The following is a 20,023-nucleotide window of genomic DNA, read 5'->3' as shown; positions in this document are numbered from 1 at the left end:
GCTTCTTAGAGTGAAAATGCAAGGAAGATGCTGTTGGACGATGGGTACATATTTTTTTACGAATAGTCGGCACTCCCCATTACACATCTTCCAAACTGGCTTTATCACTTAACACCCCGGATCACAACTGCCCTTTAGGCTCGTTTCCAACTAGTCAAATTAGCTACTTTTTAATAAATGTCAAAACATATAGTAGTTTAATATAATATAACAATAGTAATTTTGCTATGGAATTTGTATGAAAAATCACACTGGTAAAAACGCGGTAAAATGTCGGACTTATTATTACTTTTTTCTTGATAATATAATAAATAAGTTAAATAGAAAAAAGAAAATGTTTTTCCTTAGTTTAAGATTTGTCTTTATTTAGTAATCAGAATTTCATAATTAATCTTAAACTTAGTACACGACCCAATTACTTTTGTGACGTTCAATAAATAAATATGGATATAAATATACACGCTACTTGATGGCTACACAAGCCCTGTAACTGTCACAAACTAATATTATTAATATGAGGCATATACCACCACTTGGGTTTTGTAAGGTATTTACCGGTGATAAAACATTGGATTAACATTCATTCAAATTCCTACTGGGGCCTTTGGCGGCTCACTAATAACCCTGACAACAGGGTTGATGAACTCTATCATTGATCTCATAACCCGCACGAAAGAAGAAAAACAGCTTGTTATCTATAGATGATATATAACTTTCGAACTTTCAAAAGTCTCGATTTTAATGTAAACATTCATTATCACTTGAATTTATGGACCTATTGTGAAGTTACTAGTATCAAAGTTCATTATTGTCCGCATACAAGCAGTTTCAAGGATGCGATTATTCATGGATAATTAATTATGGGCCATTCTTGCATCTGCGAATTTATAATTCTCATGTCTTTATTTTTTGAATATAATTGTGGGAAATTCAGTTTCACGGGCAAAACAAGATGTGTTCGAAGACTTCAAAATTGTTGGTTGGTTGGGAATTTAAAATGTTATCATTCCAAACTAATTAGATACCTACTCTCTTGATAATTTTATCATGATGTAAGATAAGATTTTACATTGGATTTTTCCTTTTATAAAACTTATTAACTTATGGCGCAATTTAGATGCAACGTTATAATATAACACAATGTAAGTTTAAGATCATAGTAGGTATACCTATTAGAGTTATAGCATGTACAGAAATATTTATAAAACTTTGGAAGAATCTCTCGCGCAAACTATTCATTTTAGCAAAAAAAAAATGATATTAGAAACCTGAATATTATTTTTGAAGACATCCATAGATACACTACAAGTATGGGTTTGATGAAAAAAAATTTTTGAGTGTCAGGTCTAAGTATGGGCAACCTCCAAAAATTGTTTGTTTTCTATTTAATACATCTACTTACCAACAGTACAATATAGTTTCAACAGTATATATAAGTTCTTATAGTTTCGGAAAAAAGTGGCTGTGACATACGGACGGACAGACAGACATGACGAATCCATAGGGGTTTTGTTTTTGCCATGGCTACGGAACCCTAAAAAGTCAGTGACATTACTTTTATACAACTTGAGGTTAATAAATTCACCGAAATACACTCCTATGAACTGCGTCAAAACTATTATAATACGTCACTTTGCCGCACAGACGTCAACATAATACTAATCTCTATCAAGCAAGAATTTTAATGATTCGATTTACAAAGCGACCTGTTATTTTATTTTACAAAGAATAACTTTGTTTTAATGTTATATATAGCTACAGCGATAGTTTTATCATCGCAACTCATACAGTCGAATGCTTGTTTAAATAGGTACTGTAGTAGTTAAATAATTTGTCGTACATAACGAATAAATATATCATAAATGATTATTACATGCTCAGCGGTGAAGGAAAACATCGTGAGGAATACGTTTCGGAGGTATGGTTTTTCCGTTCGGGGGTGGAAGGTAAGACAGGCAGTCGCTTCTCAAATCTTAAGGTAAACGGACCCTACGAAAAACGGGATAGCGCTAAGGAGATGATAAAAGAATTTGATATTAACATCTAGTGTAAAAGTAAAAGTTTAAAAACACCTCAGCATTCTCATTCATTGTCTCCTAGTGTCCCCAAATTCAATATTTGCTTCGAAAAAATTCAACAATTTTGACGCGGGCACGTGACGTGTGTGTTCAACACATGCGCAGACGCCGCGCGTCGGTCGCACGGTTGTTTTGACTGGCTCTTCCAGTAAACAGCTCGTGTCAATTCTTAGTAATGATTTTTTTTTATAACAAGATAAAGAAAGGCCTGTGGTTACAAGCAATTTGTCTGGAAAGATTTCCATCTAGTATTTATTTTGTTTTATTGAGTATTGCCAGAGAAACACACGAATACTGTAAGCATTGTTATTTTCATTTCAGATGGTTGGTGATGTTATTTGTACGGCCTCCTTTGACCATTTTTAGTTTTTCCTTGTACCTGGGGGGTTGATAACGCCACATCGAAGCAATTCCTCTAAAAAAAACAATATTGCTATTTGACATTTGTTGGCATTGCGCACTTACTTTTACAAGGGCAAAGGTCAAATTACAATATTGTTTTTTTTTATATATGAATTGCTTCGATGTGGCCTTTTTAACCCCCTGTTCTGTAATATAAACGGAACCAATTACGCTGAAAGAACTTGTAGTTTTATTTTATAAAGACCCGAGACACAACAGCACACCTTGCTTACATTGTAACCATAGATATTTTTTTTTGTTTTGGTTTTCCCCGAAGGGTAAGGCAAAGGGAACTATGCCCATACAGCCATGTCTTCCGTATTTTTTTTCTTGATGATTGATGAAATGATGAAAGGTGATGATGATGAAACCTAAGCCCCCACCCTCGGAGTAGACTCCTACTCCGAACCCCAAACGAATTAACTCAAAAGTCCGCATAAACTTTCGAGTTATGAAGCGGCTTCTTGGCACAAAGCGAAAATAGGCAGATACACTTTGTTCATTGAATACTCCGATATAATAACACTCGCAAATGTCTTCCGACTAACTTAATGTGATCTTTAACCACAAACGGGAGCGCTCTTCTTCGATGTGGCGAAAGCGTTCGACAAAGTCTGGCACAACGGCTTGATCTACAAGCTTTATTCACTGGGAGTGCCAGACCGTCTCGTGCACATCATACGAGACTTCCTCTCAAATCGAACCTTTCGCTACCGCGTGGAAGGGACGCTCTCGTCACCGCACCCTATACATGCCGGAGTCCCACAAGGCTCCGTTCTCTCCCCTTTACTATTTTCATTGTATACTAGTGACATTCCCAAATCCCCTAATACCGAATTAGCTTTATTTGCGGATGATACAGCCATCTATTCTTCGTGCCGTGGTCGAGTTATGATGACCGGAATCCTCCAACGCGCGGCCAATGCCTTGGGCAAGTGGTTTCGCAAATGGAGAATCGAGGTAAACCCGGAGAAAAGTGCAGCGGTGTACTTTTCAAAGGGCTATTATAACACGCCACGGTCACGCCGTCAACTTAAAATCATTAAGATGTTTGGCAAGCCGATCCCTTGGGAGGAGCAAGTCAAATATCTCGGCGTAGTCTTAGATAGACGTCTTACTTTCAAGGCCCATATCAAACGTGTGCGCGATCGCGCCGCGTTTGTAATGGGCCGTCTTCATTGTCTCCTTAACAAGCGAAGTAAATTGTCCCTTAGGAATAAGGTGAAAATCTACACGACTTGCATCCGTCCGATCATGACCTATGCAGGGGTAGTTTTCGCTCATGCGAGTCCCTCTCAAATCCACCGTCTACAGGTAATACAAAATCGTTTCATGCGGAAAGCCACGGGAGCACCGTGGTTCCTTCGCAATGAAAATCTGCACATTGACCTAGGTCTGCCAACCATTGCCCAATGGCTCAAATTAGCTTCCAAACGTTTTTTCGATTCTGCTCCGCACCACCCGAATCCCCTGGTAGTTGCGGCTTCCGATTACATCCCGCTTAGGGACGGTACTGAAAAGTATCGGCGTCCGAAGGACGTAATATACGATCCCGACGACCCGATTACCCTAGCCATAGAGGCAGCCAATCAGCTCGCGACACCAAACACTTCAGGACCCCGATACCGACCCCGCCGGCGTGGTCGACGATTTCCCTCATTCAGCGCTTATCGCTATCGACCCACTAGGGTCGATTAATTCTTTCAAATATTTTTCCTCTCAGACGACGCCCTGAGCCGAGGTTCGCGCCCAACTGGGCACCCTCAGGCCTGTTGTCTTAAACGTTGTACCGGGTGAGAGCCTTCAGCGCTCCCCATTTGTCCGGCCAAGTAGTTAATGCCATCTGCGGCAAATCTACAATAAGTCACGTCAAAAAAAAAAAAAAAAAAAAAATTTAACCACAAAACACCACTTCGTATTAATTATTTAGATTATTCAATGAAGAAAGCAACTGTCCCGTTCCCGTTTCTCGTCAAAAAGCCCATCGTAACCATAGATAATATATATCCACTAGTGTTGTCCATATAGTACAAACTCAATAGTGTTGTCTGTAACTAGTATACCACATTTTCTATGCCTGTGTGTGCAAAAAGTGTTTATTCATTCATTTTTCTGATCTTATTAGATCAATAAACTTTTTGCCGTGTGTTTTAGTACCTATTTCAGAAAAAAACAATCCTTCCTCGTGAAAAGCCCATTACAACTGGTTAACTACAACTCGTTCTCATTTACTAACTGAAATAAATTTATTATTAATCTCACTTGGGTCTAAGATGTGCATTGATCGACAAGTATGCGACCCCAATGATCTATAATGGGACGAATGATAAGTAAAACGTGATGCCGCATACTTCTAGACACTTAAAGATATTATTATATAATAAAATAAAATGTATACGTTTTTACAACAGAGCCGTGGTAGTCCAGTTAGTAGAACGCTTGCCTCTCACTTTGAGATCGCAGGTTCGAATTCAGCACAGGCCTAAACCAATAATTGACGAATTTGTTTTCGAATTCATGTTTGGATCATAAATGATTAATTTTCACGTGCTCAGCAGTGAAGAAAAGTATCGTGAGGAAACCCACATTCCCGAAAAATGCATTTTCGGAGGTATGTGACCTAACCTGTATTGGGCTGGTTTTCCCTTAGCGGGTTGTAAGGTCAGACAGGCAGTCGCTTCTGTAAAAAAACAGACTTGTCGAATTGTCAGGTTAGGTAAGCGGACCCTGTGAAAACGGGATAATGACAAAAAAAAATTATTTTTAAAATAAGATCCCGACTGACATTCATAATTTACTTTTGTTGAATAAACATTTTCTCTCTCTCTCTCTCTCTCTCTCTCTCTCACCTTTGAACAGTTTAAGACAGTAATTAAACAGAAGCTTTATAAAAAAGGTTATTATAAGATTAGCGATTATCTAGAAGCTATTAATGCATGGGATTAACTGTCTGGGAACTGATATTAGGTAGCCAAATTACTAAATTGTATAACAATATTTTATGTTTATTTTTAAAAGAACGTCTAGGGCCCTGTGCCGAGGTTGTTCTTGCAGCTTCTTTTCCCGGGTATACAGATTATGAAAAGCTGCAGTAGTTTTAGGCGGATGAGACGTTCGTTATGTAAGAAATGACGCTTCAAAGTGTAACTATGTTACCTACTGATTAAGATATTTTTGAATTACGAGTAAAGGTAAAACATACTCATTTTCCAGATCATAAGGTAATGAAGCAAATGTTAAGGAAGGAGAAGATAAGGTGATACGCCATACCAATGCAATAATCATGAATAATTCACTAAATTGTTTTCTCGTCATAAAGCGCATTGGGTTACACTGTAATATTCTATGTACCTTTATAAATAAATAAATAATAAATAATGTAAAAGGGATTAGGCGTCAACTCGGGTAAAAAAACTGCCATGCCGTTTTTACTGTTATGATCTGAATTTCTCTAAGATTTTATATACCAAGAATAAAAAGTTCGGAAAATAGGTTTTATTTGTTTTCACAAAGCAACACGAACCTCCGCGGATCAAAGTTTATTTCAGAATACTGAAATGAATCAACCTTTTTAGTCCGCATAACAGAATATAAACAGCATCAGAAGTAATTTTTATTTAAATTAATTCCGATTACGAACGTCATTTGTTTTTTTTTTTGCAAAGACTGGGAAACCACTGTTGCGTGCGAACTTAACAATTAAAGTAAAAATATTATAAATATTATTTATTTACCAAAGTGTTACGACGAAAGAGATATTTTCCTTAATTAAACGGTAGGATATTTGATTTTCGGTAAATCTTAATCTAGGAACAGAAACCAGTCTAGTCTAAGATGATTATATAACAGTCTCATTTTCCTTTTATTTTTCATTTACGAATTGAGTAACAATGAGAACGGTGGTTGACCGTTTTTATTGATGACGTTGACGTTTTTATTTGACGTCACTCGGACAGCCGGGTCCGTGGAGGTCCGTGTTGCTCTATATTTCCATACACATACAATAGAAAAAAAACGTTTTAACGTTTCATAAAAAGTATCTCATTTGACTAAGTAGTAAAATAGCAACTGCTTAATTTTTTTCTTTTTTTTTTTGATCCAGACTTCGTGGCTCTTCATGATAATGATATTAAAATAAACAATGTGAAACCGTGAAGGTGAATTGATGAATTCTCAAACAAACATTTACAAAGGTCAAAAGAAAAGAAATAAACATATTTTCTACATATATTTTCGTGATCGTGAACCTTTCCGAGAATATTTTGCAGTCTCGTGTCATGTTCGACCAATATTCAAAATCATGTCTGTCATTCATTGATAGTTTCATTTCTTTTAATTTTTCCATGTAAGAAGATACATGTACTTTTACTTCAGATTTTCCTTCTTTTTTTTGTACTTCAGATTGCAATCATGGAATACGACAAAGACCTTTTGGCTTATTTTAAGACCTTTTGGCTTATTTTATTGTGCTCTTAATTGTCTTGGTGCATAGGGGCGTCTCCTTCTTCTATCGTTTGGGTTGTGAGGTGGATTACCAACCTCATCAACCCTGGTTACTATTGGGTTATTGGGTTACTATTGAGCCGCCAAAAGCCCCTGACATGGCTCATGTAACGACTACTTACTTAGATCAGTAAGTAGTAACCGGGACCAACGGCTTAACGTGACTTCCGAAGCACGGATCATATTATTTTCGGCATCTCCTTCAAATTACAAATAGTAGGTACCTACCTGTCATTGCAAATGCACTATATAGTAAGATGAGCCATTTTCAAAACTCTGTACGATATATTTTCTCTTACATAGATGACGTTCGTACAATTGTTATAACAAAAAACTGTTCCAATAGGTTACCTACTTATTTATACGTATATACGTATTCAACACTTTATTGTCATAATATTATACTTTGATACTATTTATACATTGATATTGCACAAACTAAGAGATAACAGTCGAAACAGTACAACTTACGTAATACTTACATAATTGATATATAATACAATTTTAAAGTCACCTCTGATCACGCGACGATTCTTTCGACCAGTGCCAAAAAATTCGCAAACCTAGAAAATACTAACTGTACTAATAATAAGAGACAAATAACACCTCGTTACATGAATATCTATATATATTGAGGAGCACGGTGGTGCAGCGGTAAACGCGCTCCGTCTGCGATTGTTGAAGTTAAGCAACTTTCGCAAAGGCCGGTCTTAGGATGGGTGACCACAAAAAAAAAGTTTTCATCTCGAGCTCCTCCGTGCTTCGGAAGGCACGTTAAGCCGTTGGTTCCGGCTGCACTAGCAGTCGTCAATAACCATCAATACGCACTGGGCCCGCGTGGTGGTTTAAGGCCCGATCTCCCTATCCATCCATAGGGAAGGCCCGTGCCCCAGCAGTGGGGACGTTAATGGGCTGATGATGATGATGATGACATGAATATCTCTTGTTACTAAGAAGGACAATGGATAATTATGCCCTGTTAAACGTAAAACCTTAGTACACTACACAATCCATCTTGATCGGGTAGTGTAATAATACGTGAGATAGGAACAACGATTTCGCAATACTTTTTATACCTACACCCGACGCATCTCACAGCAGAACAGGGATATGGTGCACCGCCTAGAGCGTCTCTTTCGCACTAACGGTGTACAGCCTAGTACGAAAGAGATGAGAGATATATCATGCTAATCATATTGTTAAATGTACTATTCAGACGGCAGTCTCCGCACTATGCTATAATATAACGCAAGAGGCTTGAGGTATAAGTATTCTGCAAAGTCAAAATCGAAAAACTTCAGTAGGTGTAGTGTTCAATATAGTATTGTCCATATTGATTGTAGAGTAGTGTGGCGTGTTAGTTGACTGAGAAATTACATAGTGACAAAGTATATGGGCGTGAATTTATGATCGTCGCTAAACTAAATACAAACACTATGTAACCTAGGTGTTTGTATTGGGTGGGAGGCGCGGCGTAGGCTATTTATAAAAGCAATGTTTTTCACTACATTGACGCCTACTCTAGTCTGTTAAGTAACTTACAAGACTCAACGAAATCTCCCGCTGTAAAACAACAAGACTTATCGGCGAGGAACATAATTATGCCAAATATATTTGTCAATATTGAAGCAATCCTGCTTTATGAGTACCTAACAATTTTTCTCCTTGTTGCAGATATCGCGCTAACCACAGGGGACCAAATAGAATTCTACAGTGATGGAAAAACAACTGACGATAAAGGTGTTAAGTCTGCAGGACTCACCGCTCTAGCATATGATGCAGTCCACAACATGCTGCTCTTCGTCGACAAACAAAGCGACAATGCATCAATTTTTGGTCAACATTTAACAACAAACAAACTCCTACCTCTAGTTAGAAGAAAGATCTACGAAGACATCCAAGGTCTTGCCTTTGATCCAATTTCCAAAAAACTGTTCTGGACAGATAAATACGATAAAAGCATCTACTGGAAATCTCTCAAGCCAGGGTCCAAAGACGACGTCTACGGAAAACTTCTGTTCAAATTTGATAATGAAATACCAAGAGCTATTGCTGTGGATAGCTGTAGAGGGTATGTATTATATTCAAATTTAATTTCAGTCAATTGAGTTTTTTATCTGAATCTTTAGCCTTGAAACTTCTTAACAAAGGCCCCGGCCGGCCGTCTGAATGAATAGTCCTACATTTGTGTACGGTTCAGCAAATAATGAGTTAACGTTTTTGGTATTTGCAGATACATTTACTGGACCAACATAAACATCAGCAAGCCGACAATAGAGAGAGCACGTCTCGACGGTTCAGACAGACAAGTCGTCGTAAACAGCGGCATATTCATGCCAGTGAGCATAACCATCGACCAGAAGGCTAGGAAAATTTACTGGGCTGACGACAAAGAAGGCATCCACTACTCCATTGAAAGTGCAGATCTAGACGGGAAAAACCAAGAGACTGTAGTGCTAGGCACTAATCATAGCCCTAATGCTTTAGCGGTATCTAAAGACAATCTTTATTGGATTGATTGGGGCTACTCGAAAGTTTGGAAGCTGCCCAAAACGACAAGAGAAAGCAAAGATAAGGTGGAGCCAGTACAGTTATTCTCTTTCGTTGGTACGCCTTTTGGCATCGTAGCTAATTACTCTATAGCTGATCAGACTGAAGGGATTGAAGAATGTCAAGCGTTGCACAGACTTTCGGTGAACCAATCGGTTATAAACGATTCCTTCGACATCCCTACCGACGCTGGGGTGTTGTGCTTGCATGGAGTAAAGGTGCCTGGAAAGTCGGAATGTAAATGTTCTCGAGGATACACTGGAGAGCGTTGTGAGATGTCAGTTTGTCAGAACTATTGTCTACACGGTGAATGTTCTGTGACGCCTGAAGGTCAAGCTAAATGCAGGTAACGTTTCTTTTTATATTCTAGTAAAATTTTAACTTCTTACCAACTTAGAAAGTCTAGTGACTTTATGATTTGTTTTTCAGTTGTAAAGAAGGCTTCGCTGGTGCCCGTTGCGAGGTCGACATCTGCAACAACAGATGTTTAAACAATGGGCGATGTGTGGTGAAGGAATCTATACCAGTGTGTCAATGCATTGAGGACTTCAAGGGAGAACGATGCGAAATTGAAAGGGATAATAACGTAGTCCCAGTAGCAACTAGCGATCGGAAGGAAGAAAGTTGCAAGTAAGATATGTTTTTTTATAAATGTACTCACTCATTCAAACGTGATTAGGTTATGTTCAACTTAACGTTGCGTTTTCTCTAAAAATCCATAATAAAAAGTCAATCAAGCCCAAACTCGGCAACGTGGCGTGGCTTTATTAAAGAGTTCTTTTGACCTGTGTTTATTTAGTAAGTAATTATTTTTCTTGGATCTCGACTACCCACGGAAGTTCCTTAAAAACCGAATGAGAGTTTTCAAGGGACCAAAATTTAACGACACAACTCATCATTCCAGCTGTTCAAACAACAACACATCTCCGAAGCTCGCAGCGTCTGAGAACCTTATCGCAAATGATGGAGACTTCGTCGAGACCTGCAACAATGGATGGGACCCGCTGCGGGACCCCATTATCATGGTCTTGGGAACCTTAAGCGGGCTTCTGTGTGTGGCCTGTGCTTTCCTCATCACCAAAGTCTTGCAGCTGAAGAAACGGCCGAGGTAAGAACTATATATCTACAAACACCCGTCTTACATGTCCTACATAATGTACATACAAAATAGTTAATTCTTTATTTATAATAGGATCGCCTTTCTCCGCAATCTCACAAGTTGGTAAGTGACGATGTGGTTTAAGATGGGATATAAATAAAAAATAAAATATATATTTATTTGCTTACCTAGCAAGCTCCTGTTCACTCTAGCCTTCAATACTCTTATTTAATTCAGAGTGCGTTAACCTTCTATACCATTATTGTGACTTCCTAAGTATTAAACTTAATTTAGAGATTTGTGTCAGAAAGCCTGTACCTATCATGTATCTTGTTTTTATCCTTTTTGAATTTGAAAGAAGCTATTATTTAAACATGAATGAGTAATGAATATACTAATAAAACAAATCACAAGATTAAAGTGTGTTGTGTGTAAGTAGGGAATGCAATCCCGACTCGAGATTTCGAGAATAAAGACCAAATTCGAGATTCGCGGGATTAGAAATATTATATAATATAATAATAATATAAAAAAATGTAAAGTTAGGATGGCTGAAAACGATGCAAACTGCTTGTTTGTGATAGTGAGTTTCAACAAAATATTTTTTGACAGAAAACAAAAACCTTTATTCTTCTATATTGCGAACTAAATAATTAAGTTTTCTTTGGAAATCAGCATTATCTAAACAAAAAGTTTTTTTAGCTAAAGGAGATTCACCCAATCCCGTCAATCTCGAACGGGATCTCGTCATATTATGCTTCGGGGTTTATCCCGAAAAATTTGAGATTTGAGATCTCGCGGGATCCCGATCTCGGGATTGCATTCCTTATGTGTAAGTGTGTGTGAAGCGGAACAAGCGACTTTGGGTGAGAGAATTTGGATTAAATCTCAATAAAATCCCGCGATCTGGTTTAGCATGTTTATTTATAACATAAGCTCACGACTAATTTCCAATTGAAGTAGATCCATTGCAAGATGAACTAAGTATCCACACCTCACTGTTAGACCGACGTGATAGATAGAGCCGCATCGCCGTCTATAATGGTCGAGCCAACTGTGTTCGTGAAAACTACACTTAAGATAAATTAATTACTCATTGGTTATTTATGAACCGACGTGCGTGTATGAAACGATTGATGAATGTGGAGGAAGCAAGAGGAGTGTGTCAGGATTGAAGCAAATGGAATTCCAGTATCTGCTTAGCTCGGTGGGAAATAGGCGTGAGTTTATGTATGGATGTGTGTAATATAGGGACTACCGACAAGGGATTATGTATGTATATATGTAAGAACGATCTTAAGGATGTTACTGTTTGTAAATTCTCGGCAATGCTAACAAACATTCTCGGATTCTTTCCTTTCTAGATGATTAAACATTCATTCAATTGTCTTCTTACGAAATATCGCTTGCAATAATGTTATCGATTTTCAGGTTAAGGTTAAGTTATCTTATTAAATCTATTGTAAACTAGATGATACACAAACGAACAGTAATAGATTTTTATGTATAGAAGATTAAATTGAATTATTATAAATATCGTCTATTCTAACAGAAAAGTCTTCTATTTATGGACTAGAAGCCGTTGGGCTTGTCGGACAACCAGGTGATTCAGCCTGCAATATCCTAGCCAAACAAAAGACATGCTCACAAAATGATTTTGACAGTGAATCGAACCTGGATCGTGAGCCCAACGCTCAAACCACTAGACCACATTTTCATAACATTTTTATTATTTCGTCCCTACAAAAATTAAACTGAATTATAATATAGAGTTATAAAACTTTTACAGGATCAAGAAACGAATAATAGTCCAGAAAAACTCAACGCCGCTCACCGCAAGGCCGGACCAGTGTGAGATCACCATTGAAAACTGCTGTAACATGAACATATGCGAAACTGTAAGTATACACAAAATGCTTACTTGACCAGCTAGCAGAGAATGTTTAAAAAACCTATTAAAAACGCTTTTTAACTGTTAAGATCCATTAAATTAGCTTGATTAATGTCAGTAGGACGGAAAAATAGTATATAGCCTGAGCAAAAGAGACATAAGAAAATGTATAGTTTTTACTAACCGCGAAAAAATTCTTAGTCTATGGTTCTTAGAGCTGTCTGAAGCTATTTCTAATTGAAAATAATGGCATCATATTCACTGAGAAATACCTATCTCTGTAAATAGAAAGTTACATATTATAAAACAACAAAAAAAACGAATCACCTCGCTTAAATTAGGAAAAAAAAATAGGTACTATTTAAGTTTTTTTTTTCTTAGAATTTGGCTACTATTTAAGTTTTTCACAATGGGTATTATTTGCAAGGTTTTCAATTCTAATGTCACTGTTCGAAATTCAAAATTAATAAAAGTCGTGTTTTGTTGAACAAAAATTGGGAAGTATTTCGATTATTTTGTTGAGAAGTGTACAAGTAATTCGTATCCTTAAAAGCGTATAAAAAATCACGTAAGTATTTAAAGTTGAAATGGTGCTCAATCATTAGTATCGCATGAAAATCAGTAACCACATAATGAATTCATGTAGTTTGTAATCCTAATCTCTTGTAACCGCAAAACCTAAACCATTCTCAAGGTTTCACATAACTTCGGTAGTTGTTTAGTAATAATAAAAACACGATATGCACGTAGCAATTAATGTATAAGTAATATTGTGTGAAATCAGCTTTGATTAACTGACAGAAACAAGATTGGTACTTGTAGGAATGTTTTAACAGAATCATAATTTCGTGATAACACTTAAGCCAACAGGATATCATTAAAATTAGCTAGTCTAGCGTTTAGACATTATCGAACAATTATTACAACAACAATTATTAGTGGTATTAATAATCTAATCTCAGCTGAAACTGCGTTCAAGTCCCTCTTTTTGTATAAGAACTGTCACATTGACATGATCTTGAGTGCGGTCATAAAGCTGACAGTAGTTTAATATTATTATAGTGGCCCCGATTCCTGTAGACAACTCCTAATTTAATTTTAAGTTATACCCGGGTCGTTCTTCTTTTTTATCGACAATGATCTGTCCTTCATTCTGCTTCTGATAAGTTATGTTTTAGAATTTTATTTCATGTTTTGATTGTCCAAAAATATAGTTATCTTATTATACTCAAAATACAAGCAAAATACTAATCGGTTCCTCAATTAGTTATTAACATAGCTTGATCGTTTTTCACAAAATTCTGTGACAGAGTGGTAAATTGAAATGCTGTCTCCGATGAAAAGGGCCACTCTGTCACAATATTTTTTGGAATGCGCCTGCAAAGAAAAGTATGTTACCAAGATAAAGAGAACCACTAAATAGTCCTCTACAGACACATCTTTATATGATGTTTTAAAATATTTATTGCCGTTATAATTTTAAAGATGTTAAATCCGATAAATCGAGAAAATGTCTTTTTATTGTCGATAAAAAAGAAGAACGACCCACCCGTCATTTTCTTATTCGCTGAAAAGGAAAGGGACGGATAATTGACAATTGTTAATTTTAAAATAATTGTTAAGAATAACCCGGGCGAAGAAAATAGGCATCTCGTCCATATGGAATCCGTTTGACGTGTGCTATCAACTTAATTATGTCGGGTTGTTACCCAATATAAAATTTTGGGGTTTTTTTTGTTAAATTTTATGCCTGTCGATTGCCCGTCCCTAAGCCTTTCCTTTTCGGGGCATAAGAAAATTACAGTTACTTATAACTTAAAATAAACATAGATAGTGTGTGTACCGGAATCACTACCAATACCCGGTGCTATTTTGTCTAGTTAAGAAAAAGTAGTCATATGTTGTGATACTTATAAATTCAAATAAGTAAAGCTCATAATCTGGTTGGCCGCTCAAATAAATTATTCTTAATAATTTATTACACACTAATGACTCTTTCAAAGAATAAACCGTTTACAGTTGTCTCATTTATCAATCAACAGTGTTGTATTCCTTACATAATTACAATTATTTAATAATCAGAAGGATAATATAATAATAAAGTGGTCTTATCTCTTCAAAACAATGTTAACTGTTGTCGTGGGTTTCCTCTTCAACTGTAATAAATTAATATGATTGCACTTTTTATAACATTTAACCAATTACAATTTGCTTGAAGAAAATATTACCAAGTATCTAGATTTCTTTTTGGCGTATCGTTCTCAGGCGATGCCCTGAATCGTCTATCGCGACCTGAACTTTCCAGTCGTAGCATTTTTCCTTTTTATTAGCAGGTAAAACGCTCACAATGCGCCTTATTTGTCCCATGCAATCAAACAAATCTGCTAGCTATTTTTTACTTGCTTCATCGACTACTCTATCGACTACTCTTTGCCTATTACTTCTATCTCTGTCCAACTCATTCGCAACAAATGATTACCTATGAAATGTTTTTGTCGCACACAGCTTGACATTCGAAAGTTTGCACCTTTTTCTTTTGTCGTGTTTTGAGTGTGAGTGTGCTTAAAGATTGTTTTCACGCAGGTAAATATGCTTCAACGGGACTTCGTCGACATTTAGGCTGGGGTTACACAAGGTTGTCCACTATAAACTACGTTAAGCTTACGCCCCGCATGTAACTGGGCTTCACGCAGATACTAACGTCACTAAACGCCTTACCACGAAAAATGCAAGACTTGAACACGTTCAATAATAATAAACAGCCTATATACGTCCCACTTTTGAAACTGCTAGACCTTTCTCGTCAATCTTACAAACAATTCATTAGCTACATACCTTTTCTCTGGTTTCCATAATTTTAGGCAGAAATCTAAAAAAACCCTTCCAAAATTTTAACGCTGGCATAAAATCCGACGAAATTAAGTTGACAGCACACGTCAAACGGGTATCATGCCAGAGAGATGGCTATTTGATTCGTGCCGGTTATTGTTTAATTTAAAATAAAATCAAGAGGTCAGCACCATAGTTTATGTCAACGCGTGTTCAAACCAAGTCTTTACTTCTTTTGTGGTAAGACAGTAAATGTTTAAAACAGCAATGCGTACTACACGTTATATAGTGTTAACAAACACAATGTATTACTACAACCAGCCCTCAAGGCCTGAATTATATCTAGGGTTTCGACCAATAGCCGTCTGATGTCTATCTATGTAGATAGCATTCGTTGCGTTTATTGGTCGGACGCCTTCGATATATGCGCCGCGCGCGGCGTAGTCGCCATGCAGACCCTATAGGGTTACATATTTTACGAGTAGGTATTTAATGTTTTGTAAACAAAAGATGCACTTTGTCTGGCCTTTATTAACCTAAAGATGACCCCTTTTAGCATTGTAATAAACTTGCAAAAGTAATTGTTTGCCTTACACTAGGCTAAATCCATTACCTATATCTACATTTTTAAATGAATAATGTAAAAAAGTGTAGCTGTAAAAATGTGCGAATCGAATCTCTATACTAAGTACGTACTTTTAAATGACAATGTTTTCGTATCAATGAGTACCTATGTGTTTCAATGTTTTGTTAATAATCAACTATGACATAAATCGCTTCACGTGTAAAGCACCCCCAAATCCATAATAAGTATTTAAAATCTGTTATGTTTGTTGCAGCCCTGTTTCGAGCCAAGATCAACTATTCGACCAAGCCTCCTTGACGCGAAACCCGGTAAAGAAGAGAAGAAGAACCTGATCAGCAACATGGAACTCCCGGACGACTACTGAAACACGCCGGCCGACCCCGGATACAACCGGAACTCCGGAACCGGACGGCCCTAACATATCGCTGTTACGTACAATGCGGCAATACCCAAAGTTTACATGTGATATTCGATGTAGGTAAAATCGACTTCCATTTTTGAATTGAATTGGCTGTCGTAGGACTGTTTAATCTTTGTCCATGGCTAGGTTTTTTAAGGTTTGAAATGAGTTTTCTTTATAACGTGTACACATAAAATGTAACAATAAATTCGTGTAAGTAATTTCAATAATATTATAAATTTTCCGTTTTATACAATTTCTAGAGTATTTCAAAGCCCTCCAAGAAGAATTTTATCAACTTTATAAGCTATGTGCAAAGTTCGGAACTGTTGACACATTGATTTTATTTGAGGGCCATTGAAGAAAAGTATAATACGTCTAATACAGAAAAAGTATAAAATGAATATTCTTCATGTGATTCTAAAATAACATAATTACTTTACCTAAATATACATTAGGTCGTTGGGCGCCAATGTATTTTTGCACCGAATAACAAAAATTTAAAATTATATTAAGCACACGTACGTATTTTGTGTTTACATGTTCTAAAGAAATTCGCATTGGGTGTTTGGAACCATTTAAAAATAACGTGTTTTGATAAGATTCTCCGTAATGCTTTAAATGTTAGCAATATTCACACAGTGCCTTGTTATAATGCAAATAATATATAATATGCCTAAATAAAGGTAGGTATCTAAAAGATAATAAAAAACGTGTTATGTTCAGAATCACTGCTTTTGACTGCTATAGATAGTAAAAATATGTGACGTTACAACTCTACATCTTATCGAAACACGTTACATCAGCTGAAACATTTTATCAATCAATTGGTATTTTTTATCAGCTAAAGAGTAGCTACAAAAAGTGCCAAATTTTAGTTTTATTTATTTAATTGGCTCCAGAAAATGAAGCATTTATAGATTAAATTTTATATGAAATGTGTATGAACCAAATTGTACGCAAAAGTTCCGTGTTTTGTAAAAATATGGGACCCAAGTGATGAGCGTTACCATATGAAAAGTTGATTAATTTTATTTACTTACTTGACTATGATGCTGTTTTTCGTTCCTATATGCTGCTCGTTCACTTGAACGGAAGATTTTTTCTTCATATTAATTGCTATAAAAATGTGCTCGGGTGACTTTCAAAACACCTGCTTGCCGAACTTCATGTGACGTCACGAATCGGGGAGCGCCATCTTGGCTGCTTACGCAATACGACAGAATCAAATAGATGCTCGATTTGCTCCAATCTGAATATCAAGCCAATATCACTAGTGTTACCACAAAAACATCCTAGAATCGTTTGTCTTTTTGAAAATACCCAGTTAGAATACACATAAGTTGGTAACGTACATAAGTTCCAACAGGATATTTGCAAAAAGCCAAAAGATTTTTTGCTGTGTCACTAATGATGTTCCGTGCTCTGTAACTCACCCGTTCACAAGATCGGCAACTCAATGCCGGACGTACGAAAAATGCGGATTTACGAGTTGCTTTGAGCCACGTCCGGCATTGAGTTGCCGATTGAGTTCCTGAGTGTCCGCACACTCAGGACGGTCCCCCCGCTCAGATTCCGCTCAACTGGACGCGCAATTTTAATTTGACTTTTCTTAATCCTGCCAATCTATTGTTTTATTTTCATTTCTATTGTGTATTTTTGTCTTAGTTTATGTCTCGTTCAGTTGTGTTTTTCCGTGAAATCCTACGTAATCCTTGTTGACTAATTCTAAATGTTTTACGAGTAAAAAATTGAAATTATTTTTTTGGGTACTGAAATTGATAATTTAGTACATTAATTTACTAACAAATCGACATCTTTTCACTGCCTAATTACATTTAATATCTAATATGGAAATATATATAATATATCTTATGCATATAACTAGCGAAAATGCGAACTTGATAAACGATTTCAGTACCTAAAGAAAATAAGATGCTAGATGTACGAACTAATGAATACTCTATCGTCATAAAATAAAGAATATTTTGAGTACATTTTATGTAAACACAATTTGTACTACTCAATGTACTTACGTGATAATAAGAGTATTCAAAAGTTCATTAAATTCTCAGTGCAGAATGAAAGGTTGTATACTTAATTATTATTTTCAAAGGTGCCTCTACTTTGGATTAGTTTAAGATTTCGAAACAATTTGAAAAACTAGTTTAAGTTTTACGTTCCTATATTTAAATATTAAATATTTATTTAAAATAATAACAATAAACTTGTAGCCGATTTGAGGCACAAATGCTTATGTAGAATCTCACTTAATAAAAGTACTTATTCAAAATTTTATTATCCTATTGTGGGGAACTTGATTAATGATTATTATAAATTAAGTATTAGCTCATTATTATGTTTTAAAAAAGACCCCCAAATATTTAATCATAATTTACACGAGTGAGCATTCCGTCTTATTATAGATTTGTGAAAATATAAAAGGGAAAATATAACCCTCTCGCTCGCTCTCTTAAGTTGTCCTAAAAGTGCAAGTGAGAAGCATAGATTCATCCTTATAACGGTTGTAAAATTGTCAAGAATAAAACAAACAGACTGTTTATTTTTATCTTGAGGAGGCACTAAAATTACACCAAATTTAAATTCATTTATTTGGTTTTACATCTGGGGCCATTTTTAAATTGTGAGTTGCAATTTTACAAAGTTTTATGTTATTGTAAAAATCATAACCGAAGTCCGCTATTAGTTTTCTTAACGTCATAGTAACATGGTTTAATTTTCCTTACCTGGCTACAGTTTACTATGAGTCCGCGGCTGTCATAATGGGCTCCTCCCGTGATTTCAACAATAATTGGCAACATTGGTTATACCATAGACAAAAAAATCACAGATAATAAAATCGTATCGCCATAATTCCGTCACAAACATGTCTAGGGACTAACAAAGATATATTTTCATATAAGTCCCTTATCACGGAGGTACTAGAACTTTGTCTTAGTGTCTATGGAAAAGTCTATAAACAATGTTGCCAATAAACCTGTGAAATTGACACTCGTAATTTTTTGTGGTACTCGGCGGTACTTAGACATGTAGTTATAGGGAGTTAGTGTATAATTTTCTAGTTTTCTAGCTTAGTTCGTGGATTAATAATATCCACATCAGAAATGTGATATTATTGAGTCTTTGTATAAGCCTCCATTAGGGAAATTAAGTTTAATAATAAAAATGCTTTGCAAAAATACTGTCTTTTAAATATTCCCAATACTCGTAATCGACCGATAATGTTCTATGGCCATAAAGCTTATACCACTAACGGGATATAGACAATTGGCGCAAAATTTCTCCTAACATCTCGGACACCCTAAGGTTTTTATCACGATCTTTTCCTTCGTCTAAAAACTTCATAATATCGACTTATGTCCATATATTTAAATCAATCAAATATTTCTATATTGCACATATTATTATAACATATAGATCAGTTTGTTTTATAAAATTAAATAATGTTTTAGCGTGCAAGGTTACCCAAAACCATCCATAAAATCAATATAAAAAGAACTAAATATACTGGGATTGAAAACATATTCCTTATCCATGAAATAAAATTCCTTTTTCCTTGTATATTGCTACATTTATTTATAACTTACTAACAGTGAAAACATATAATTATTATTGTAACACAAACGTCAGCTTTATCACGGTATCAAATTAATAATATTCATTA

General features: G+C 35.9%; 2 protein-coding genes across 5 annotated transcripts in view; one reads left to right on the top strand and one right to left on the bottom strand.

Annotated features, from left to right (window-relative positions):
* The window catches only part of LOC126372473 (protein cueball), a 38,917-nt gene extending 19,379 nt beyond the window's left edge, over positions 1–19,538 (top strand). The window contains exons 2-8 of one of the 3 annotated variants that reach the window (XM_050018255.1): positions 8,658–9,054; positions 9,217–9,879; positions 9,963–10,163; positions 10,438–10,641; positions 12,422–12,530; positions 15,107–15,158; positions 16,192–19,538. In XM_050018255.1, coding sequence (XP_049874212.1) covers positions 8,658–9,054; positions 9,217–9,879; positions 9,963–10,163; positions 10,438–10,641; positions 12,422–12,530; positions 15,107–15,142 — 1,610 coding nt within the window. In that variant the 3' untranslated portion in view covers positions 15,143–15,158; positions 16,192–19,538. Of the gene's footprint in view, positions 1–8,484; positions 8,570–8,657; positions 9,055–9,216; positions 9,880–9,962; positions 10,164–10,437; positions 10,642–12,421; positions 12,531–15,106; positions 15,159–16,191 lie in introns of those variants that run through there. The other 2 variants (XM_050018256.1, XM_050018254.1) reach the window with 2 other exon arrangements.
* Positions 1–20,023, bottom strand: part of LOC126372446 (85/88 kDa calcium-independent phospholipase A2) — a 77,355-nt gene that overhangs the window by 36,254 nt on the left and 21,078 nt on the right. The window lies entirely within an intron of this gene.

This window comes from Pectinophora gossypiella, chromosome 14, assembly GCF_024362695.1.
Source record: "Pectinophora gossypiella chromosome 14, ilPecGoss1.1, whole genome shotgun sequence".
In the NCBI taxonomy this organism is placed as follows: domain Eukaryota; kingdom Metazoa; phylum Arthropoda; class Insecta; order Lepidoptera; family Gelechiidae; genus Pectinophora; species Pectinophora gossypiella.
Note: the sequence above shows the minus strand (reverse complement) of the source record. Positions and strands in the feature narration are given on the sequence as shown.